The following is a 25,157-nucleotide window of genomic DNA, read 5'->3' as shown; positions in this document are numbered from 1 at the left end:
CTGAATTCCAAAGTCATTGTAGTTAGCGTATGTGTCATAATCCAATTCAGCAAGATATCTCTGCTTCTTTCGCACAATTTATTTTCCTTTTAGGCAAAAGCCAATCAAAACAAAACCATAAACACTTCTAGTTCTAGCATATGTTTTCTTTATTTCGTTGAAAATGATAAAATCAAGACCTAAGAGGTTCAAGAAAATGATAAAATCAAGACCTAAGAGGTTCAAAATAAGAGTAAGTGTAACAAGCAAAGAGTGAAAAAAAAAGAAGCCAAAGATATGAAAAATTTAAAACTAGACTTAAATTTTTGTTTTCTTTTGGGTGGGTAGGGGTGGGGTCGGGTTGTTGTATGAGTTCATTCAAGCATAGAGATCAGATTGGTCAAAGTGAGGGCGCCCAAATTGTCGTAACCAGGCTGGGCCTGGACGCCCTTCTCGCATATTTAATAGCGAGCAGTGACCACTCATCATATCCCATCAAAACTTGCCTGAAGGATCATGCTTTTTCTAAGCCTACAGCCTCCATTATTTATTCTATCGACTAACCCCACAACTCTCCTTAATTCTCCAATGTGGGATGTTTACTTTCCAATTTTTTATTGCAGAACTCACCTTACAGTGGAGTTTAAACCTCCAAAGGCTAATGTTTCGGATAATATATTAGATGTCCGATTCAGCATTTTGAGTTCTTAAAAAAGATTTCAAGCCAACAGGTCATTTTTTTGTCTCATTGATTCTTAGCTGCCTCATACTTATTCTAGAACTTCAGCCTCTTGCACATAGTCCATATGGTGGTTGTGAAATGACAATACGTAGCCTTGTAAATAAATTACTACTGCCTCCGTCCCATAATAATTGTCACTTTAGTCAATTTTTTTATCCCATAATGAGTGTCATCTTAGGAAATCAAGACATAAATTGGCTAGTTTTTTCCAATTCTACCCTTGGACAATAAAATGACATCGAAATGATGATTGGAAAAGCCACATAGTAACTTGGAATTGTTGGATTCCCAATGTCAAAATGTTTACTTCTTGTGCATGCTCTAATCAAGAGGTAAAAGTAATTTGATAAACTTCACATTACATTATTGATTTCTTAATATGCGTGTTTTTGACTAAGGTGACACTTATTATGGGACGAAGGGAGTATTACTTATTTTATTTAAAATACTACTCCTTAAACCAAATTTTGCAAGTGAAGTCATGGGAAATTTTAATGCAGGAAATTTAAATTACTCATATTCATATTTCACTTTTTGTTTCGTATGACATAATATATAAGTTTTCGCAAAGCTTAATGCATGTATTATTTACTCCCACCAGCTAATACTAAAGTTATGCAGAGATAATTTTTTCAAAATTATCATGTCACTCTTAATGAGATAATCTATAATCACATAAATGTCAATAATTCATTTTTCTCACAATCTTCAAAAGTCTATGTTTGTTAAATCTTGTGTCTAATTAATAATTCTTATGATCAGTCAATTCACAAGTTTAATACAATTGTTTATTTCAATAGGAAAAAGATATGAACTGAGTGGCATGTAATTAGCAAGGAATCCAGCTAAACATGAATAGTAGCTAGAAGATAAGTAAGATTCAAACTCATGATATATTTTTGTTCAAATTGTTCATCTTGGCCAGGAAACTAACCTATTAGGAACCTACTTGGCCAACGTGGGTTCAAGAAGGCCCGAATTTGGGCTTCTTATTAAAGCCTGAGTGTATGGTCTATGGAATGTAGATATGCCATCGAGTAGCCCCTTGTTTAAAATATATTCAATTTTTAATTATTTACATTTTAGTCAAATATTAGATTGAGCCTGCTGATGTCGTTTCTTCTTTGTCTTCTTCCTCCTCTTTAGAAGACCCTTCATATGTGAAGTTAGGTTCATCCAAACACTAACTTCAAATCTTATATCTGAATTTCATTCAATGATCTAAAGTTTGGATTTGGCAGAGCCAATTTCAGACATCTCAATTTGGAACTTCAGATCCGCATAATATCTGGAGTTGATTATGCGATGGCTAAACTTTAGTATTTTATGAATTCTGGTTATTCCTTAAATTGGGGTCCTAAATACAGCTACTTGTGCGCTTTCCCCTATATATTCCTACTAAACTTTCCAAGAGCCAATAAATTTGGGCCTTTTAACAAGGCACCTCTAATGAGGCCCAAATTCTGATTAGTTGGGCGGCCCATATCTACAAAATGGCCTGGTTCAAGCTTACCTCAATATCAAGGCCCAACTCATCCTAAACACAAGGGGCGCTCTCTTCTTCCAACGGGAAAAGCTAACACAATCGCACAGAAATGGCTAATGTAGTAAAACCTCTCTTAAACTGGCCAAAATGGCATCACTATTTATACATTCGCGCCTCATTCATCCACTTACTTCAATCACCACTTCCACTCTCCTCGAGCACCAATTTCCACCAACCCCCGTTCTCCACGTCATCACTTTCCGCTTTTCGGCAAGCTCATTTTCGTTCACGCGCCGCACTTAAATCGCGTGAAAATCCATTACCGTTGGATAGCGAAAGCGATTCTGATGAAAAAACAAGGAAGAGTCGCAATGAGAAGAAGCGTGAAGCTCGACGCGCCGTTAAGTGGGCTATGGATTTAGCTAAGTTCTCTCCAACCCAAATTAAGCGCATTCTCAGGTAACTTCAAAAATAAAACTTGAACTTAGTCCTAATTACAATTGACAAAAAGGTGTAATTCGATGTTTCAATATTGTTAACAATCGTTTAGTAGGGTGTATAAGAATAGTACTGAATAGGGTTTATTAGTAATGCTGCCGTTATATTTTATTGACTGTTTGGTTTATTGCATTAAATAACATGCATTGCGTAATTTCTAAATAGTACTCCCTCAGTCTCAATTTATGTGGCACATTTCGATTTCGAGAGTCAAACAATTTAATTTTGACTAGGATTCAGGCATGGAATCTTTAATTTTTTGAAAAATAAAATTTATATATTTGAAAACTACGTAAAAAGTGCTATGAGTCACAATAATTGACAATTCAAAATATTTAAAAGATATATGGAAAAATTATGGTAAAAAAGACTTGTTTGAATCTTGAAATCCGAAAGGTGCCCTAAATTGGGACGGGGGAGTACTAAATAGGGTGTATTATAATAGGAATAGTGGTGGTATTGTTAATGGCATGTTTTACTGTGTACAAGAATAGTACTAAATACATGTCTTAGTTATACGTAGGTTGAAAACACTACGAAACAAAGGATTAAATAATACCAAAGCTAATACCAGTATTATTTTATCTAAAACCTCCTACCACCAACCCCTTATATTTTGTTTTTTACTGTAGAGTGGCTTCAGCGGAGCAAGAGGTATACGATGCCGTCATACTGGTCAAGGTAAAAAAAATTGTTTGTAGAAGTCTTATGTTCTAGCAAATTTTGAGGTTTGTTCAATTGCTGCAGAGACTAGGTCCTGACGTTCGAGAAGGAAAGCGAAGGCAATTCAGCTACATAGGTATACTTCAAGATGCTTACTTTGTTGTAATTGGAGTTTTAACGTAGTCATCTTTTCGGTTGTCCATCAAAGTGAGCTTTTTGACAAATGTTTAAGTGCATTATTCTGAATTCAGATATGCAAAAGTTGTAACTTTATAGTACCTTTAGTAATTTATAGATATATCAGTTATATCCAATTTAGGTTCGAATATATTCAATATTGATCACTTGATAAGTAAAAAAGGATTTGCAAGTTAGCATGGAGTAGAACTGTTTTTAAGGATAGCAGATAATCAATAGCATTTGGGAAGAGAGAAGGGGAATGGATGGAGTATTAGGATTTAGGAAAGAAGTATAGCAATCTTAGTTTGGCAAAAAAGAAAAGGCAGATTAGTTTACAGTATGCAATGCCGTTTGAATCTGAGGGATTTCATCCTGTGTATTTGAAATTCATAGGCTGAAATGCTTTACTTTGGTTCAAATCACATTACTCTTTTATCCATTGCTTTTTTGAATCATTTCAAATGACACTTATAAACATGCCATTTTAAACTCACAATTATGCAATCGCCTCTTATTAGCAGATGTCCCTATTGATTTCCTTGACTCCTAAAGGATGAACGTGTTGACTTGAATGCCAGAAATTGTTAGGGAGTTTGTATTTCGCTTTGTAATTTACTTATCCACAGTAAAACTATTAGAGAGGGAAAAGTTTCCTTGTAGTTGTATTCTTCCTTACTAGCTGGTGCTTATCCCTCGAATTTTATATTCTATCTTCTTAGCTGATGCTATCTTTTCTTTATTTTATATACTATAAGATTTCGATGCTATCTTTTCTTTATTTTATATACTATAAGATTTTTAGTGCAGGTGCTATCTGAAACCGCTCTTCTAATGATTTTCTAATATTAGAAACAATTTATAAATTAACAACCCAAGAAGAGGGAAGCATTCTTTGTCCAATTTTATAGAAAATTCCCTTTCAACTGCTTCTCATTAATCTATTATCGGTCATATATAATCTGAATTTTCTTCAAATTGTTCAACCTATGGGCTTATAAACTTCTTAGTTTTCTTTGTCTGATTCAAACAACTATGGGATATATGGTTCTTTCCATCTGATAAATTCAGTTGTAACTGATCTTTTAAGCTCTCTTTAGTCCTCAATTTTGTGCTATGCAAACAAATACTTGTGTTTTGTGAAAAAATAACAAGAATTAGTGAAAATAGTTCTATGTCGCATAGAATCTCCAGTGGTTCATACATTTTGCATCCAGAAAAGCAAATAATTAATGAGATGTAATAGGCTGCTAGATGATTGAAGCAAAAAGGATAGAACTGAGCAGTAGCAATGTGTGGAACTGCCTTCAGATCTAGTGTGTAATTGTTCGATTACTATTTAAGTTCGTTTTGCAAGTTTTTCATTCTCACAGTGGGAAGTATTTTGGTCATTGGTTCAAAGGAAATTAGATTTCTTTGGTACAAAATGGAGTGGATAAACAAAATTGTGAGTTGAAGTTGATGCTCCCAAAACGTAAATGTTAAACAGGATAGCAAAATAGAAAATTGGTAAATGGCATACTGTGGAGTTTCAAATATTTAGTTATTGGGAATTGTGTTTCACCCAAGGGTATGACATAGTGGTTAATGAAGTGGAGGAGAGACGTGAGGTCTCAGGTTCAAATCCTATTGTCTGAGACGAAAAACACTAGATGATTTCTTCCCATCTGCCCAAACCTTGGTGGGCAGAGTTACCGGTACTGCTGTTGGTGGAAGGCAACATGTACCTGATAGAATTAGCCGAGATGAGCGCAAGTTGGCCCGAATGCCACCATAAAGAAAAAGAGGAAATTATCCGAGAACTGCTCAGGAACTTATTACAATATATCTTAATTGAATTCTCCTAATTTCTTTATCTCATACTATTTAGGAGGTTCATGCAAATGGAGGCTAAACACTGAATAGTAAACTGCAGGACTGACACTTAATCATAAGAAGAGCAATCAACTGAATACTATTCTTGAAGCACAAAGCAAATACTCCCTCCGGATCAAAAAGAGTGTCCACTTAGCCTTTTTTTCTTGAGTCAAAAAGAGTGTCCACTTATTAAATCAAGAAAGAATTAACCTTATTTTTTCAGATTTGCCCCTGTTAAGTGCTATGTGATCAAATCCCAATACCTATTTAATTAGGGGCAGTTTAGTCAAATTGCCTATGTTTTTTCTTTTCTGGGAGTTAGTATTTTTTTAAGGGGTGTGCAAATGGCTAAGTGGACACTCTTTTTGATCCGGAGGAAGTAATAAATTTTCCCTTTTGAGAAGGGACATTCTAGTGAAAAGAATGTTGGCGTATCACTTAACGTTTGACCTATACCACTTAATGTTTGGCCTAATGTTTGACTTAAGGAAGATCCAGCAATTATTTCTAGTTTTTTTAGTACCATACATGTTAATAACAAAGGAAATAATCTGAAAATTGGATATCCCTTGTTAATGCATTATCTACTTCTTGCCTTTTCATTTCTGCATTTGTGCTCGTGCGAGGTCATAGTGAATAAGCTTGACCTGTCTTTTGTCCCTTTCTTCTCTAGGACAATGCTTTGTATAATTGATCTGTGAATTGTTCATTCCCATGACTGAAAACTATAAAGATCAGTACTGGGAGTCCTGGTTTATTAATTGGTTGATTGCTGATAATAATCTTGATGCATTATTCATATTACTAAATGTGGAGGTATACACTGAATACGGTGCTATTAATTTCAGTGTGTCCTGAAAATTTTGATCACGAGCAAATGGTGTATGTCCAAACTCATATGCTCACGATGTGATACAAATTCATGTTAGGTAGATTATTGCGGGACGTTGAGCCTGAATTGATGGATGGTTTAATTCAGGCAACAAAAGATGGAGACCAAACTAAATTTCAGGCTTTAGCTGGTTCGGAACTTTCAGCTACAGAAGATGTTGATGAAGAAGTTGAAGAGACTGAATACGAGGATGACGAAGAGGTACAGCAGAATCTCACTCCTCATGTTTTCTTTTCTCAAGACAATCTGAGGGGATCAAAGTTCTTTGGCTGCATTTCTATGTTAAAAATTACGACAGATCATAACAAACTAAAATCGCTAATCTATTTCCATGAAAATTTGAGTAATTATTAGAATTTAGAACAGCTGTCCTGCAGACATGACTCAGGCTGCAGAACAAAAAGTTTTACAATGACTTAAGTAAATATAAATGCAATTACTACAATAAATGACACTTGCTGAAAATGGTCTTGTAATTACATGAAACCAGGCTCACTGAAACCCAGTGTTATTAAAAGCGAAAAGCGCAAAAAAGCTGCAAGGTCAGCCGGGGCTTTAAGCGCAAAGCGCAAATAAAGCGTGGGCTTTAATGAAAAAAGGCGCAATGGTGAAAAAAATACAAATATATATATATGTTTGGTCCAAGACAACTGATAATAAGCATGAACAACAAATATATGGACAAAGAAATTGTAAAAACATTACGATAAAGTGAAATATCAATTATCTAGTGTCACCTCTTCAAGAGAGGCTCATTGTCATGGAAAAGTATGTCTTAGAGCCTTGTAGATGACACTGTAGCGCAGATAAAGCGAGGCGAAGCGCTCAACATGTTTTGAGCCTCGCTTCAGGGCTTAAGCGTGCTTTAAGCGTGCCTTTGACAACACTGCTGAAACTCAGGAAATATTACAATTTAACTCTTGCTTCCTTTTTTTGTTTATTTTCAGGATTCTGAGGACGTTATTGTTTTAGTTGATAGATGGTTTGATGGCTTGATCAATAAGGACATTGACATCTCTAAAGAAATCTATTCTCTAAGTGAGGTTGATTTTGATCGCCAGGTTAGTTCAGCTGCTTATGCGCGGGTCTGAAGTTGTTTATCCTTTTACCTTTACATTTTGGTTTTTCTGGTGTATAAGTTCAATTCGCACATGATTTTATGATTCTCATACTCAATCTCTTGCCTGTGTATGTTCATCCCTGAAGACAAATACACCCAGTAAAGGAAAACTAGAAAAGACCTAATACGGATAAATCAGTTTTGCAAGTGTGCACCCTAACCTATAACGATAATTGTTACCTTGGTTAACTGTGCCTTTCATCACTGTAAACTTAAAGCTGTCAAAAATTTCCTTACACTAACGATAATTGTTAGCTTGGAATATGCTGCCCCTACTTGAGAAATTAAATAAAAATTATGCACCTCTTGTATGTCAACTACAATTTTCTTGTCTTGCCTGGGTATATTATTTATCTGTTTATGTTTTATCTCATTATACAGGAGTTACGAGGTCTTGTTAGGAAAGTACAATCAGTACGAGAAAAAGGGAGCAATTCAGACGAGGAAGAAGGAAGAGTAAATAGTGATATTGTCCGTGCAGAAAGGTCTCTCACTCGTTTCCTTCGAGATCTAGCCAAGCAGCTTCACAGCTGAATAGAGTATCAGATTCATCTGGGAGCATTATACTCCATGCTGGCCATCAATAGATCCTCAAGACGCACATTAAGTGTATTCATAATACTTCCTACTACATGCATGTACTATCAGGAAGTTTGATCTCATTTCTGTGCCTCTATGGCTTCTTATTTCCCCTGTATTAATTTTCTCTATCTTTTTAGGGGAGGGGCGAGATTGTTCTTTTTACTGTAGATCAACATGAGGGGGGAGATTGTTCTTTTTACTGTAGATCAACATCCATTGTTTAATGTCATAAGCCATGAACTTTTGCTGGGAACATTAGTACCAGAATTTTTAAATTAAGAAGTTTGAAAATTGCATAATCTTTGGCTGATAGATGACATGGGAATTGAGAGCTTGTTTGTCATTATTGAAAGCTATAATGAACGAATCTTATAGCTTCGATCTGTTATTCCATCTTTTTGCATCAGCTGATGGTAATGAAAGACAGAAAGAGGGGGGGCTGCTATTGTTGCTTGGAGTAATACACCACTCATTGATTGAAGGACAAAGACATCAATGACATTTGTGTCATGCTTATGCTATATAGGTAATGTGTTTCTGTTGAGAAATTGGGGTGGCAGAGATTTCCAGATTGCCAAAATACATTGCTTTCAAGTGACGTTTCATTTTCATATTCAAAGACATATATGAGTCATCTAACTTTATTTTGCTGATCCATTGGACAGTTATTTAAAATTCTCTCCGTTTAATTTCAACATTAACGGCAACTTGTTCAATATATGACTCATCCTAGGTATAGAGAAATACTTCTTCCTATAGTGGCTGCTCCATTTATTCAGGCAGACAGTAGTTTGGTGAAATTCAAAATTGCTGACCAGTGCTGATGTTCAGCTTATGTGTTCGTTGCCTTCAAAAACTGTTGTGGATAACATGGAGCTATCAGCATAAGTTAAAAAGGTCGTGGACATGTCATTTTCTCTGCTAATTTAAGTTTGGGCAGCTGTCTTTTGGGTGTGATTAATAGTCATTCCTTTTATCATAACTAACCCTTCCTTCAGGATAATGTATGTTTACATGTACGTTGAACAAATGGTTGAATCAAAATGAAAAAATTAGGAATTTGTTTCTGTCGGTAGTTTACTTTTCTATGCTTTCTCAGTTCGTTGATATTTTGACGTAGGACCTTTTATCAGTTTGCAATCTCAGACTTGTGGCCTTAAGATATTGCAACAGACTATGTGGCTCTTGTATTATAGAATTTCCAATTCTATTTGCAATTCGGTAATTCTTAGTCTTAAAACATAGTAAACGATCCTTTATTTAGGAGCCGTATGGACATGATTTGAAATTATGTTTGGACATGCAATTTGGATTTTTAAGTTAGTATTTTTTCTTATAGACATAAAAACCCCACAAGTTGTGAAAACTATCAAAACTTTTCCAATTCTTATACAATGTTACCAAATGAGCAAGTCAATGTTCATAACAAAATTAATACGCTACTAGAAGGCTTTTTTTAAAAATATAACGTCAATTGATCAAATCTTAGTTCATTAAAAAGGAAAATTATAACTACTCTTTAATATAATCCTCCCACATGATACGAAGTTAATGAGATTGGTAAATGGTTGGTGGGAGTAATTGTTAAAGATATCTACCAACTTAGGGATCTTTTTTTTTTTTTTTTTTACAAAATATGAACTTATGGGTCAAGTTTTACATTTAAATTTTTTGAAATCATGATTTGAAATTCCAAATCATGCCTCTTTAAATGATTTCGGATTTCATCTCTGAAATGAAATCGCATGTCCAAATGCTGATTTCATCTCATACATCAATTCGCATGTCCAAACCCCAACTTAATTGTTGTACGGAAAAGTGAAACTTGAGACACAAAACTATCTGACCGACATGATAATATCAGTACCATAAATAGCATTCAGCAAAATACTCTCCAAAAATATATCAGAAGAAATTATTCACGTGCTTATTGATTGTGTTTGTAGAGTGAATTGTCACTGTTTGTGTATTCCAAGTATTTCATTAATTGAGTCGCCATTGTGGTAGTACCTAACCTGCACTGTAAATTGAACTCGGCAGGAGATTGGGGAGTAAAATTCATAAGTAATCACTTTTCAAACCTTGTATTTGAAAAATAATCACTGTCATGAAGTTTTAAATTTTACTAATGAAATTTCAGGTCATTATTTTAATGAAATACAGAACCAGAAAATGGCCAGTCGACATTATTTCGACCAGATTAGGAGTGGCCAGTGGGCAAAGGGATAAGGTAAAGCCCACTAGAGGTATATGTGCTAATTACTGCTTGTACCAGCGACTTGTTTGTCTTGTTAAACACCTAAAGATTGAGACACTCAACCAAACATTTGCCTTTTTGTGAAAAAGGTTTCTCACATGAGCACAGTAAATACATGCCGCCGTGCATGCGCTTAATTTGGTCATAATAATGAAATTTTGGGTTGTGGATTCTAAGGTTGAATAATATTACTTCAAAAAAGTAACAGAGGTTGAACATATTGGTTAGAAATATTCTTCTACTTTGGACTTTTTAAGCTTCGACTCAATTCTTGTTTTATAGAAATATCTTATTTGTGTAAGTAATTACCCTCTTGTAATTGGCAAATTTCAACACACACACGAGAGTGAGTGAAGAATCTTGCGGATATGATCATCTTGAAAGCTATAGTCAGCAAGATTTTAAGGGCCTCCGACATAATAGCGTGAGTAGTACTGTAGTAGTATGGAGAATCTTAGTAATTCAGTCGGTTGGCTATCTGAATTTTTACCTTGTTAGTAAGAGTTCAATTCCCTATGTTGTAGGAATAGTATAAGTTTATTTAAGATTTAAAAGGAAATAGCTTTACTGCTTAGCTGCCCATAAAAAGTAGAGTACTTCCTTTTTTGAAGATAAGAAGATGGGAATTTGTACATTAGTATTTAGTACATGTGCTGATTGCTTTTAGAAAGTAACAGCCAAATAAATTTTGTATATAGAAATCTCAACTTATATTAGTAGGCAAACAAGTGGTGTCAACAACAGTGAGTTTGGAGAATTTACATTTAGCTTATTTTAATCGGTTATTTCTTTCAGTAATAAACTTTGTTTTTCATATTGCTTTACTGACTCAGGGAAAAAAAAAGTTGGTGGATAAGAACCTTAAAAGTACCAAATGTAGGTGCAAATAAGCAAATTCTTAAGCACGTGGAAAAACATAACCTCGTAAGTTATCCAAAGTCGCCAGTCTAACAGTTAAAACTTCTAGCAGCGTAAAAGTCAAAAATCTCGTTCTTGTAATTAGCCGCCACAGATATTGCTAACTGCAACTGTTACCAAAATGACTCGAATATATGTTTAATCAAAATTTGACCACGTTTTGAACATCCATAGAAAATTCTAACATGTCTGAACAAAGTTCGCGCAATTTCAGGGATCATTATCTTCTACCATTCTAATAGATTGTTTTGGTGAATTCTAAAAATCTTATTACAACAATAATCTACCCAGTGAAATTTCAAAGTGGAGTCTAGGGAGGGTCGAGTATATGCAGAACTTACCTTTATCTTGGGAGGTAGAGAGGTTGTTTCCAGTAGACCATCGGCAAACAAGCTAGTAGAGCTTAGTAGAAGGAAAAAGATCTATCTGTACCTGATGTTCAAGGAGAGACTCCCTTTATACATGATCTATTGGGTCCAATAGCTAGCTGATAGGGTTAAAAGATTGTAGATTCAATTCCTCAAATGGTCATTGCACTTGTAGAAAAGTCTCACTAAAATAACTTTTGAAATTTTTTAGACAACAAGGTCATCAAATTATGTCCTTATTTCTAATAAAGTAAAACAATCTATTTTTGGACATAAAACCCCCTAACTCATGTTTAAATTATTAAATGCTATTACGTATGCACAATTTTGGATACTCCAAAATTCTTTAATATTTTTCATGTTTTAATAATAAAATAAAAATATTCAACGTAATATTTCAAGTTATAAAAATAAAACAATATAATCGTTGAAACCTTAAGTATGCTATAAGGTTTTTTTTGTTATATTAACTTCTTTTGAACTATCTTGATATTTTTCTACTTCTCAAAGTCGGAAGTTAAACATTTTACTGAATATAAGTGCTTGGACATAATTGAAACACATGAGACGTTATATTAATCCACGCTGCATGTAATTATTATTTTTGGTATATATATATTCGTAATTATTATTTTTGGCGTATATATATGTAAACTACTTTGTAAAAAATGAACACATTTTTACAATTAGCTGGATATATGCTTTCTAAAAATAAAATGTTTATATTAATTGTATTCCACTTATTTATAAAACTTAAATAAAAATCAAAGTATTACAAGTTCATCTCTAAATAAATAACAATAGTAAATATATTTTTTTTGATAATTGAAAATTTTATATATCAAGAAAAATTAGTTTCAATCAGTTAAAAACCCCATAGTTAAGCTCTATGCTCAGTTCTATTATCATTCAGTTGTATCCTTTTATTGTCCATTTAGATATAATTTTGCAATATTCTGATTTTTTTTCCGAATTAATATTCGCATTTTGAAAATAAAATAGAAATATCAAATGAGTTTTATAATTTAAACATGAGTTAAGGGGTTTTATGTCCAAAAATGGATTGTTTTACTATTTTGGAAATATGGACATAGTTTGATGACCTTATTGTTCAAAAAAATTCAAAAGTTACTTTAGTGGGATTTTCCTACATGTTCAATGACCACTTGAGGAATTGACTCAAGATTGTAATGTCGTCCAATTAACAGATGTACTATTGGCTCGTCCTGCCTCAGGGGGTGAAGCTCAACATTGTGTTTACGTGTTCGGCAAAATCAATTAGCTTAGGGTGAAGCTCTATATTTGTGTTGAAAATTTTTATTTAGTATCTATAAATAATTTATTCAGAACCCAATAAACAAAAAGAACTGTGATTCAGTCAACCTATAAACTAAAAATTCCGCCTTCGCGCCCATCAGTAAGATCAAAATTGACTATTACAATTTTGTTTTGTTTCGTTTTGTGGACATGTTAATTTGTGACTATCGGAAGAGAAAGGAAGAAGGATAGGAGTCGATTTTCAAACCCAAGTTGTGTACATTGAATCAATCATTTGTCCGATATAATTCTAATCTAAACTCGTTTGCCCCATGCATCTTTAAATTAATTTATATGTTCTTTTCCCCTATTCATTTGGAGAATTGAACAAGCATGCACTATAGTTTTATTGGATTGGTCAAAGTAGCTGTAGCTAAAAAGCTATGGAGTCTTGTTCTAAGGATAGGGCAGTTGAACGAATAATGTTTACTTGGGTCTTGGTATAATATTAATTAGTGTCATGGTAGCAGTATTAGGTAATTTTAAAGTACCTCCATGGCTCTTTAATACAATAAACAAAACATAAAATGAAACAACTGGCTTTACAAGTTTGTGGGCCGCCCAAGATTTTGGAAGGAAATAATGGAGCTTCCTAAAAGTATAGAGCACTTAAAAGACTCACTCAACTCTGTTAAGTGGCTAAGGTCGCTAGACATGACTTTTTCAAGATTTAGTCACCAATTAAAGCCCAAACCCAACTGACTTAGCATAAGTAGATAAGACATTCTTGATTTCCATGAACTTTCTTAACTGATCACCAAGTAGGCACTTGGACAATGCTTACTTGAAAAAGAAGCATTTGAAGTTAAAAGTGAAGAAAAAGTACTTGCACATTGAAGTTCGCTTGGACATGGATTTCATTTTTTTAGAAAATGTTAAAATTTGTGAGATTCTTTTTTGGTTTATCACTCTGTATTTTATAAGAATTATGGAGTTTAATTAATCTATATTTGTGCAGAAAACCCCCACTTAGGGAGTAAAGTGCTCACTATGTAAACAACTCAATTCCCCATAGAAACTATTATTTCAAGCAAAATATTTCTCAAATAAGTTTTTCGACATAGCATCCTGGTTTGCAAAATTAGCGAATACAAGACGTGTGTCTAGCTAGTACTATATAAGATTTAATAATTTCACTTCAATTTATGACGCTTACGAATAAATTAAATTAGTTAATTTGATATAAACATCTAAGTGAATAGATATTTTCCATAAAATTACACCATATATACATAGACATGCATTCACAAAGAGAACCGTGTTTGAAATAACAGTAGCATTAACAACATGAATATGAAATATCCCTACAGTTCTTGAAGTTGAAAATGAAGGGACAAAAGACCAGCTCCATCACGCAATAAAGACATATGTCTTCCTGATATTTATTTGTATTAACTTTTTATGATATTTTGTTGGCTTCAGCCTCCATCTAGCTAGGTTTTTCTTCCTTTTCCCATCCTCCTTTTTCTTTGTTTTCCTTTTTGAAGAATCTGATTTCTTTTCCATTTATTTTCTGACCACAAAGGTTTATGTTGCACTAAAAATCTACGCGAGTGTTATTTTCATTTTCAATAATAAACATTCCAAATGTTCGTTTTACTACCAATCATTTCGGTAAGACGGATAAGATCTCTTCATCCCTAATTAGAAGTGTTGTCTTTGAACATGAGAATGGGACAAAATTCAGATAGAAAGTGTTTTTCCCTTAAAAAAACTTTACGCGATTCGAATATAAATTAATGAGGCCCAAAATAATTATCGAGTGATAAACCAAAAATAAAATCCAAAAGGCACAAGGCATATATCATCAACCTCTTTGTCTTATCATGACTAATTGTGAGTACACGACAACCTTGCAACCGGCAAAAAATACTGCTCCTCACACTAGAAATAGATGAGACCAATATTATATTTTTCGTTTGTTTCCTTTTTCTTCTATTAAAGATATTTTCTTCGATGTGTTGTGGTCAGTGGAATCTCTTATTAATTCGAAAAGTAGTGATCGATAATGAATTTATGGATTGAAAGGCCTCTTCCACCTAATATAGGTTAGCATGGTGGATTGAACTCTCCTGATTAGTATGTAACAATTAATGTCAAAGTTGATTGATAGATAAATCAGTCTATGACTCGGAGTTGTGAGCTTAAACCCTAATGGGTGTCAATGAGCCCAGAATAGAAGAAGAAAATGAGATGTCAGTCGTGATCAACTGGGCAACTGGTGCTAGAAATTTGGCCTAACTAAAAGAATAGTGCGAGCCATAACGAACGAGATCCTTAGTCATCAAGCGGGTGTATAAATGTTAAGAATTAATTATGAAGTCTCTCATTGATTATGAAAAATACTACTACAACAACAACATATCCACAAGTGAGTTTGGGAAGGGTAGAGTGTACACAGGCCTTACCCTTACCCTGGGAGATAAAAAGGTTGTTTCAGATAAACCCTCGGCTCAGAATAAAACAACAATAAAGCAGGTTAAATAAGAAAAAGAGACAATAATTACAACAAAATAGTATGCTAAACGAAGAACCAGAGACAACAAATAATAATAGAGATCGAAGAACAAGAAACTACAGATGAAATACTATGACCACTATAAAAACTACTCTTTAGTAATAATTTTATTGGTTGAATGTGCTCTTCCACTCTATAGACTATATATTATCGAATTAGACTCTCTTGTTCGGTCTATAATTAGGTTTGGCAAGTCCATCTTCAATCAATTCACAAACGGTTGCGGTATTTGTCATTCATCAATCAATAATGTAAATTAGACATATTAGATAGGCGAATATTTGTAACTCGGTTTATAATCCACATAACAATTTCTATGTATAATAATAGATCGTGCACTTCATAATTCGATACCAAGTAGTATACGCTATTGTTAATTCGAGGATAACATATTGACGTACAAGGAACTCGATTATAAAATTGTCCTTTTATGTTGGGACGTATTAAGACAGAGAGATACTGTTGGAAATTAGTTTCAAAGGAAATGCACTACTATATAAAAACTCGTATCACATACTACTACATATAATATAATCAGACACCTTATAGATTACAATAACATATTTAATCCACAATTCATTAATTGTCTCATCATTGCTTTCCAAGTGATTTGTAAAGTATCTAAAATGTTCATGAAAGTCTAATACGTGTCAAATTCGAAGAACAGCCTGCCGAATTAAGTCTCCATATGACAAAAATTTAAAACCAATAGTTATAATTTGGTTTGAACTTTTAAGAGATATTTCAATTCGGTATTTACTTTTGAAGTTTCAATAGTTTGTTGATGTTTACATAACCAGTGTGCAAAAGAGAAAATTGTGGGGAAAATATATTAAAAAAGCCATTTCCTTCTTTTAAGATCCTTCGAAAATGGAGAATCAAGATAACTTTGTCTGCACGTAGTAACTTTTAAAATTATCAGCGTAGAATCCATAAAGAAAAAGGAAAGCCTAAATTATGGATGTAACTTAATGTTTTGTTTCTATAATTTGTTTTAAAAATTGATCTCTCAGAAGTCATCATAGGACTAATAATCATATATATTCGTATTTGAAATTAGATAGTCCAATACTTTACGATAAAGAAAGAAATGTGGAAGGAATCAATTTATGACCAGCTATAGTTGGATAAGGTGAGCTTTTTCTGTTTCTAAATTTTTCTATTTCGAAGAGGACATTTCATTCCCTCAATTAATATGGAACGCTTATCATAAATTCCTACTACTATTATTTAATTGATGAATGAAGTTATAATTAAATTTGGATTGTGGCCTAACTTAACCTCAAAAACTAATTCAAAAAGCGATAATTGTATAAGATCATAGAAGGAGAAATTATCATCTCACCAATCGATGTGAAACTACTAACACCTGTCACGCGTAAACCTATCAACATGAGTATGAACAAGATAGTATGGGGGCCCAACACGTGAAATAAGCACGGGTGAGCTAAACTCTAATGACAAAAATTATTTCAAGAGGTGATGAATATTCAATATAAATTAAAAACGATCAGCCTTTGCATCACGACGTCGAATCATAAAGGCAATTGTCATCCACCAACCAATATGGGGCTACTAACATCATCTCAGGCATAATATAATTTTATTTTGCTATTCAGAATTGTAAGAAACTAGTAAACTGATGAAATGAACCAAAGAAAAAAATGTTGTATGAAAAATGTGAATAAGGAAAAAGAAAAAGAAAACTGTTGAGATGAATACCTAAGACTGCTAAAACGGTTTAAAGAAGAGAACGTGTATTTTCTTTTTTTCTATATCAAAACAAACAGAAAAGAAAAAGTAAAAGGATACAAGCAATCAAAAGAAATGACAAATTCAATTTGGACTTTCCTAGCCTTTTTCTCAAAAACAAAAAATTTACTGCTTAACATGTTATGTCTTGTACTGCAACTGCATTGCATTGCTGATCTAAAAAGTAACATTGAGTACTTCATTGGGTCCCATAATCCTTCAACGTTACACTTCCCCTCGTTTTTGTCCTCTATAAATGGCCTGCCACTTCTACTTACCAGAAAACACTTAAAATCATATTTCATTTTCCATTTATCTTTGAAAGAGGAGGAAGAAGAAGAAGAAGGCTTAGGATTTTAGATTTTGCAGTTCCCTTTTCAACATTAATTAATATATTCAAACCTTCTTCTTCTCCATTTTTAAAATTCCCAGTTTAGAAACTTTCAATGGCGCAAGTGAAATTGCTCTGTCTGTTTGCTCTGTTTTTAACGCTTTCAGATCTCTTCATAACAGGTAATAATTCATAAACAAGGATTAACAACACACAAAGAGAAACAAATGTTTTTTATCTATAAGGGCTTTCTTATATGCATCAATGTTCATTTTGTACAAACAATGTGCAAGATTTGATTTTTGCTTTGGGTATGAAAAATTGTAGTACATTCGTCTGTAACAGTTACAATTGAAACTCTTGTCTGTTTGTTCTGTTTTTAATGTTTACACATCTCTTAATAACAGGTAACAATTCAGAAACAAAAATTTATACTAAAAGAGGAAAATAACGTTGACCTTTTATCCATAAAAGCTCTGATTTTTATATCTAAGAGCTCATTTTGGATTAAATAACGTTCAAGATTCGATATATTTTTTATTTATTTTTTCCTTTTGGGTATGAATTTACAAGTGAAAAACTCTCTCTGTTTTCTCTGTTTTTAATGTTTACACATCTCTTCATAACAGAAGTAGTACTGATTCAGAAACAATTATCAATTACACCAAGAGAAGAAATTAACATTGAATTTTATCTTTAATAGCTCATTTTGGATTTAATTAAGTTCAAGATTTGATTTTTCTTTTTTGGGTTATATTCTCATATAGGTATACATTCATCTGCAACATTTACAATGGTAAACAAATGCAAGCAAACAATATGGCCAGGACTATTATCCAACGCTGGAATTGCTCCACTTTCCACCACTGGATTTGTTTTACAAAAAGGCGAATCAAAGACAATAAATGTACCCTCTAATTGGGGTGGTAGATTTTGGGGACGTACACACTGTACTGAAGATTCCACAGGAAAATTTACCTGCGCCACAGGTGATTGCGGCTCCGGTAAGATGGAATGCGCCGGCGGTAACGCTGCGCCGCCAGCAACATTAGCTGAATTCACACTTGACGGCGCCAACGGGATGGATTTCTTTGATGTTAGCTTAGTTGATGGGTACAACTTGCCAATGCTTGTGGTACGTATAGAAATTTGCTTTTGAACCGTAGTAACTTTGTTTTACTGCTTTAGTTTGTTTTAATAAATCCATATATAATTTAAACTATGTAGTCGAATATATAATATTATACAACATTATATCGGGAGAAAGTATTATAATGTATCAACCTGTTATAAAGTATATAATACTCCCTCCAGATAAAAAAAGAGTCCACTTAGTCATTGCACACCTCTTAAGAAACTACTCACTCTAAAAAAAAAGACTAAATTACCCCTAATTAAATAGGTATTGAAATTTGATCACATAACACTTAATAGGGGCAAATCTGGAAAGATAAGGTTAATTGTTTCTTAATTTAATAAGTAGACACTTTTTTGGACCCGAGAAAAAAAAAACTAAGTGGACAATTTTTTTAATCCGGAAGGAGTAGTGTATAAAAAGTGTTTATATTTGCAATATGTTGAAAATTGGTATTTATACACAGAACATAAGCTACGTGGCATAAATATTTCCAAAAATAGACGTAGCGTAATTTTTCCTTTCTTATTTGTTAGTCTCTCCCGTCCATTTCATTTTTTTCTTTTGCACAAACTTAGGAAAGCGTTAACTAAAAAGTGTAATTTGACTACATTATTCATATTTATTCTTTGATCTCAACTTAATTCTACTCCCTTTTTCACCACATTAATCTCTCTTCATATGTATTTATTGTATAAGATAAAAATGAAAAAAAAAAATACTGTATCTTGATTTTAAAATAATATCTATTTTTGGACCTTGTGTATTTATTAAGTACGACAAGTAAAACAAACATAAGGGAATAATAATTCATTAGTTAACCATATATTCTGCCGAGATTCTTGACTACTCTATTATTATCTTTTACTTTTTTTGTTCCTTCCTATAAAAGTGTAGCTTAAAATAATTATCTTTAATTGTGTTGCAGTATTTTCGCAGCCTTTCTCTATTATTATATTATTTCCCTAATTTTATTGCTAATAAATCAACAGGTACCACAAGGTGGGTCCGGTAACAACTGTACAAGCACTGGATGCGTGGTTGATTTGAACGGCGCGTGTCCGTCAGAGTTAAAAGTGACGAGCGTGGGAGGTGAAAACGTCGCGTGTAAGAGCGCGTGTGAAGCTTTCCGACAAGATGAGTACTGTTGTGCCGGCGCGTATAATAATCCGACTACATGTAAACCGTCGTCGTATTCAATGTTGTTTAAGAAAGCTTGTCCAAGTGCTTACAGCTTTGCTTATGATGATAAAACAAGTACCTTCACTTGTGCTGGCGCTAATAATTATCTAATCACTTTTTGTCCAGCCCCTAACACCAGGTAAATTTACTTATTCCTCCTTCTTTATCAAGATTTTATTGGCTTTAATCATTTTCATTCAAAAGATTAATCTTTTTTATTTACAAGATTAATTATTCATTTTTGCATTTCTGGGGTGGGGGAAAAGTATTGGGATCCGAATTGGGAATGAGGCCTGTCAAATTGAACGTTAGGACTCTATATCGATGAAAAAGAGAAAAAATATCTCTACATATTATGTGTAAGATATTGATAGGGGCCTTGGGGGTATGAGGTGACCAATAGGGGTACGTTAGTGCTTTGAAATGGTAAAATATCAAACTTAACGGCTTATTATTGTCCTCTTCACTGAACCCGAGGCTCTGAATTGTCCTTTTTTTTCAAGTAGCCCACTGAAACCAGAATATAGGCCAATTAGCCCACCTGTCTAGTTTTCTGTGGATTCAGTTCAGTTTTTTGTAGCGAGTGATAATAATAAATGGACTTGTTTTACCCCTCGATAATGTAATCACGTGAATGAGCTTAATAGCAAGTGAATTGGTGTCGACTATATTAGAATAAAATGTGTAGTAAGGATTTATATAACGGATTCTGAAATACATTGTTGTTAATAATATTCAGTTCTATTATACTTGAACTTGAATTTTGCTTCTAACATGTTTTTCCGAAATTTATTTCAGCCAAAAATCATCATCATCATCATCAGGTGGGCAAAATCAAGAACCTGAAGATAATAACCAAAGCAGCAGCAACAACAACAATGAACCATCAACAATCAACGGCTCTATGGTATATGATGGTGCATGGCAATATAGCAGTGCATCTTCAACCACGTGCATGCACGTGTTAGGTTCACGGGCCATCGCCGGTGCCATCGCCATCTTAACAGCCACTTTCCAGTTACGTCAGCTCTTCTAAATTCTTTACTCAACTTTTGGCTGACACACAAATGTTAGGCGCAGGCCCATCTTATTTTGTCGGAGCTTGGGGTGGTATATCATGTGTGGGCCATTAATTAGGCCTTGTGACCCATGTGATGGAGAAATGAGTCACACAAAAAAAAGGCTTACGTGTCAAATTAATTGACCATACTCACCTTTTTATTGGTGAGGGAAGAGGGAGCTATGCAGTTACAAATTTAGACACTGATTATATTTTGAGGTTATGTAATTTTTTCTTTTTTTGAGAATTTCGAATTAAGATTGGGGTTAGGTTTAGGAGGGGGAGACTCATTTGTTAGGTAGGTTTAGAAATGATGTAAAATATGTTATTTGTAACCACTGCAGTTGGTGGAAATTATACACACTTTAGAATGGATTGTTAATTTATTATATCTTTTCATGATGATTGAAATATTATTATGTCTACGGAAGATTGAAAAGAAATGAAAAGAACATGGAGTGGATAATGTTAAATCAAAGGAATAAGCTCCAAAAAGGCTCTTGATTAAAATAAAATAAAAGCAATGGAAGGCGTACGTGGAGGGTGATGCTTGTAAATGGCATTAACTTGCAACACTGGTCGAAAAAATAAAGAAATAATTAACTTGCAATAGTGACCAAGCAACATTATCTATTGATTATAATACTAATCATAGTGTTATAATTATGGTGTTATGAGTTTTTATTACATCTAATAATGTTTGCATGTTCAATCAAATATATGAAGGATAAAAAAAAATTGGAATATGTAATTTGACCTCTTATTATTGTGTTTTTCTTTTTTGATTTTCCATTATATTGCGCTACGAGGTTCCAATTAATTTGAATTCGTTTCATGTCCATTAAAACGAGAACATCTCTCTAACAAAATATTTTCCTTCACCGGTGCATTATGTTATTGAGCTTAAGATAAAATTAGAAACTAGCAAGAGTTGAATTTAAAGAATAATAATATCCCGGCAATTGTTTCTTTTTACATGTTCATATCTCTCTCCCAATTTGTTTAGAAGATGCTGAATCAGTCCTATTCAAGCTCCATAATTGAGCCACTATCATTTTGTCCTGCTAATTGATTTTAGTTGAGAATTATTATTAGTACTTAAATTTTTATCTTTAAAGAGGTACCTTATAATATACATTAGGTGTTAACACGTAACGTCATTTGCATATCTGAATTATAAGGTGTCACGCTTTTCTATCCTTTAAGTTATTGGCCCCATATTAATCAACCCCTAAAAAAAAAAAAAATTTTTTGGCCCCATATTAATCGTCCCTTAAAAAAAAAATTGTATATATTAAACAACATCGAATTAAAAAAAAGTTTAACTCACTACATCCAAAATAAGGAAAAAAAAAGTGGATAATATTAACAAAATTTTTTAGGTGGCCCCATATTAATCAACCCCTAAAAAAAAAAAAAAATTTTTTTGGGCATATTAATCAAGCCCTTAAAAAAAAATTGTAGGGCCCCATATTAAACAACATCGAGTATTAAAAAAAAAGTGGAACTACCACATCCAAAATCGAGGAGGAAAAAAGTGGGCCATAAAGAATAATATTTAAAAACAAACATAAAAAATGTGGGCCCCATATTAAACACGCGTATTCGTAGCAAAACACTAATATAATAAAGATTTAGATTTCTTTATATTACATGTATATATATATATATGCATAAAAATAATGTCTCTATGCCCATACTAAATAACACCAAGAATATAAAAAATGAAAATAAAAAAATAAAAAAAAGGAAGAAACTATATAAAGTATTTTTTGTAGATATGCTTCATCGTCCGTTGTCCCTTAAAAAAAAAAAAGGGTGGGCCCCATACTAAATAACACCGAGCAAAGAAAAAAATTGGAACTCACCATCTCCAAACTCATGGAAAAAAAAATAAAGCCCCATATTAACGAAATATATTAAAAAAAAAAAATTGTCCCCGTATTAAAAAAAAAATATAATATTAAAAAAAGAAGTTATTTTTTATTCGTATTGATCTAGGAAGCATAAACTACAATGTTATATTAATCGTTAGTTGAATAATATATGTATATATATTATATGCATAAAAATAGTCTTACAAAGTGGAATTTTTACTAAACAACATCAAGCAATATATATATATAAAACAAACAAAAAAAAAAAAAAAAAAGTTCTCCAAACTCACGATAAAAAGTGACTCACAATAAAAAAAGTGAGCTAACCCCATATTAAAAAAAAATAATGTCAAAAAAAAAGTGCATTTATTCGTAGAAACACTAATATAATAAAGTTTTAGATGAATTTCTACATATTATATTAATCGTATTTGAACATTGTGTGTATATATATATATATATATATATATGCATAAAAATAATAGTGCAAATTAATAATGTCCAAAAAAAAATGCACCCCATATTAAAAAATCAAACAATATTCATGTAATTTCGAAAGTATCTCGTTAAATAATGATGGATTCATTGTCACGTTGGGAAGAAATGCAAAAGGTAATCAAACCATACAATTTTCTTTCTTTTTTTATATTAGGTGTCTAATCTAACTATTAAATTTTGCTATTCCGCCATGTCATTTATTTGTTATGTTTTACTAAAAATAAATATATTTAAAATATTTATATTTTAAAATAAGATAGAATTTAATTACTTTTTTATTTTTATCCTTACTCCAATAAATGTGAAAGAGATTAATGTCGTAGAAAAATATATATCAAATGGAAATCAAATAATGAATAAGGTAAATTAGTCAAATCATAATTCTAATCGACGTTTTCTTAAAAAACCATGCAAAAGACAACATGACAAGAAAATGAGCTAAACTATTTACCAAAAATTAAAAAATAGTATTTCTTCGAAATAGAAAATCAATTTCTACTTTGTTTTGTTTTAAACATGTAAAATTAATTTAATAATTTAAATTAGAATTATCCAAATCAAAATTTGATAAAAAATAATAAGTATTTTACACTTTTAAATTAATCGAATTAAAATTAAAAGTTCAACTGATGCTTAAATATTGCTAATATTGCTATTGTTTTATCTCAAAGAGACGAAAATAGTTTCTTTTTAAACAAGTCTTTCTTTTTAAAAAATATTAATAAATTTGCCGATTTTGTATTCGTAGCAACCATTAATATAATAAAATTTTAGATACGGAGACACAACTACAATGTTATATTAATTGTAAACATAATATATATATATATATATATATATATATATATATATATATATATATATATAATCACCATTCAAAGACAACTATATACACATCATTTCTAAATGTTGTAAGTTAATTATAGTGTTCAATCCTAGTAATAATGTCCTTAAACAAATGTGCTATTTTATACCTATATTTTAAGGGAAATCTACATGGCATAACTAACTATGGTACATATTTATATTTAGTAGCTATAGTTTAGATTAATTACATCTTATAGCTAAGACTAGATAATAAATACAATTAATAGCTACATATATATTTAAGTAGAATACTCTCTTATTATTATTATTTATAATTTTTTTTAATCTTACTGTCCACTCAGCTCCTATTCATCTTCTCGCTTCTTCTCTCTGCCTCCCCACCGACGTATAATAAAATCAATTTTATCCGAACACGGGACATGGTCGTGTAACACATCCTTACACCGTGTCATTTTTCCATCTCCGTATAAATCCTAAACTCACCATTTTTAACGTCAAATCTAAAAAAAACTTTACTTAGTTGTAATAATGAGCAATGAGTATTAGGAATAGTTTTATTGACTTGGAAGAATTCTTCATCAAGCTTGTCCATCCTATCCGAGAAGAATAAACGGTAATTGCCCCTTCAAACATTTGTCCGACCAGTGTATCTATGTTTTATGTATTCAAATTTTAGGCGTATGACTTGTTTCACTAAAAAAAATTGTATGCAACAAGTTGAATACAATATTTTTTGTATTTATGTTGTTTGAATACCACCGATTTTTAAATATAATAAAATGAATACAATGTAAAAGTAGCTATAGATGAATACAACCGAGTACATTTGATCGAGTTGAATACATATGACTTGAATACAATGAAAGAATTTTTGAAATTTATTCGCCGTATTCATGAATACGACAACAATGAATACACAGCCATTTTTTGAATACAAATGTTAGCTACGCAATGTAAATATCAAACCGTGATGACAAATTTTAAACCCCCAAAGTGTAGTCATTTATGTAAAATTCCCATATTTTAATGGGTACTTAATGGTTATGTAATGGTTCCATATTTCCTCTTTTATTGGAGAAAACTTACAATAAGAGAAAAGATTAACCATATTTTATAAGCA

At 32.3% G+C, this 25,157-nt stretch overlaps 2 protein-coding genes and 1 non-coding gene across 3 annotated transcripts; 2 read left to right on the top strand and 1 right to left on the bottom strand.

Moving 5' to 3' along the window:
• Nucleotides 1-366: 366 nt before the first annotated feature.
• LOC132035689 (small nucleolar RNA Z279/snoR105/snoR108) lies at nucleotides 367-473 on the bottom strand. The gene has a single exon (XR_009409408.1). It is a non-coding gene; the product is annotated as a small nucleolar RNA Z279/snoR105/snoR108 (small nucleolar RNA).
• Nucleotides 474-2,261: 1,788 nt separating this feature from the next.
• LOC132033117 (uncharacterized) lies at nucleotides 2,262-8,251 on the top strand. The gene is made up of 6 exons (XM_059422989.1): nucleotides 2,262-2,666; nucleotides 3,338-3,386; nucleotides 3,453-3,504; nucleotides 6,332-6,495; nucleotides 7,242-7,355; nucleotides 7,796-8,251. The coding sequence occupies exons 1-6, from the start codon at nucleotides 2,317-2,319 to the stop codon at nucleotides 7,946-7,948; spliced, it is 882 nt and encodes a 293-aa protein (XP_059278972.1). The 5' UTR covers nucleotides 2,262-2,316; the 3' UTR covers nucleotides 7,949-8,251.
• Nucleotides 8,252-17,398: 9,147 nt separating this feature from the next.
• Nucleotides 17,399-20,918, top strand: LOC132033116 (thaumatin-like protein 1b). Its single transcript, XM_059422988.1, has 4 exons — nucleotides 17,399-17,639; nucleotides 18,225-18,592; nucleotides 19,585-19,913; nucleotides 20,573-20,918. Exons 1-4 carry the CDS (start codon nucleotides 17,573-17,575, stop codon nucleotides 20,808-20,810), a joined length of 1,002 nt encoding a protein of 333 aa, XP_059278971.1. The 5' UTR covers nucleotides 17,399-17,572; the 3' UTR covers nucleotides 20,811-20,918.
• Nucleotides 20,919-25,157: the final 4,239 nt, after the last annotated feature.

Source organism: Lycium ferocissimum, chromosome 10 (assembly GCF_029784015.1).
Source record: "Lycium ferocissimum isolate CSIRO_LF1 chromosome 10, AGI_CSIRO_Lferr_CH_V1, whole genome shotgun sequence".
NCBI classification, from domain to species: Eukaryota; Viridiplantae; Streptophyta; class Magnoliopsida; order Solanales; family Solanaceae; genus Lycium; species Lycium ferocissimum.
The sequence above is the reverse complement of the archived record's forward strand: the minus strand, read 5'-3'. Positions and strand labels throughout refer to the sequence as shown.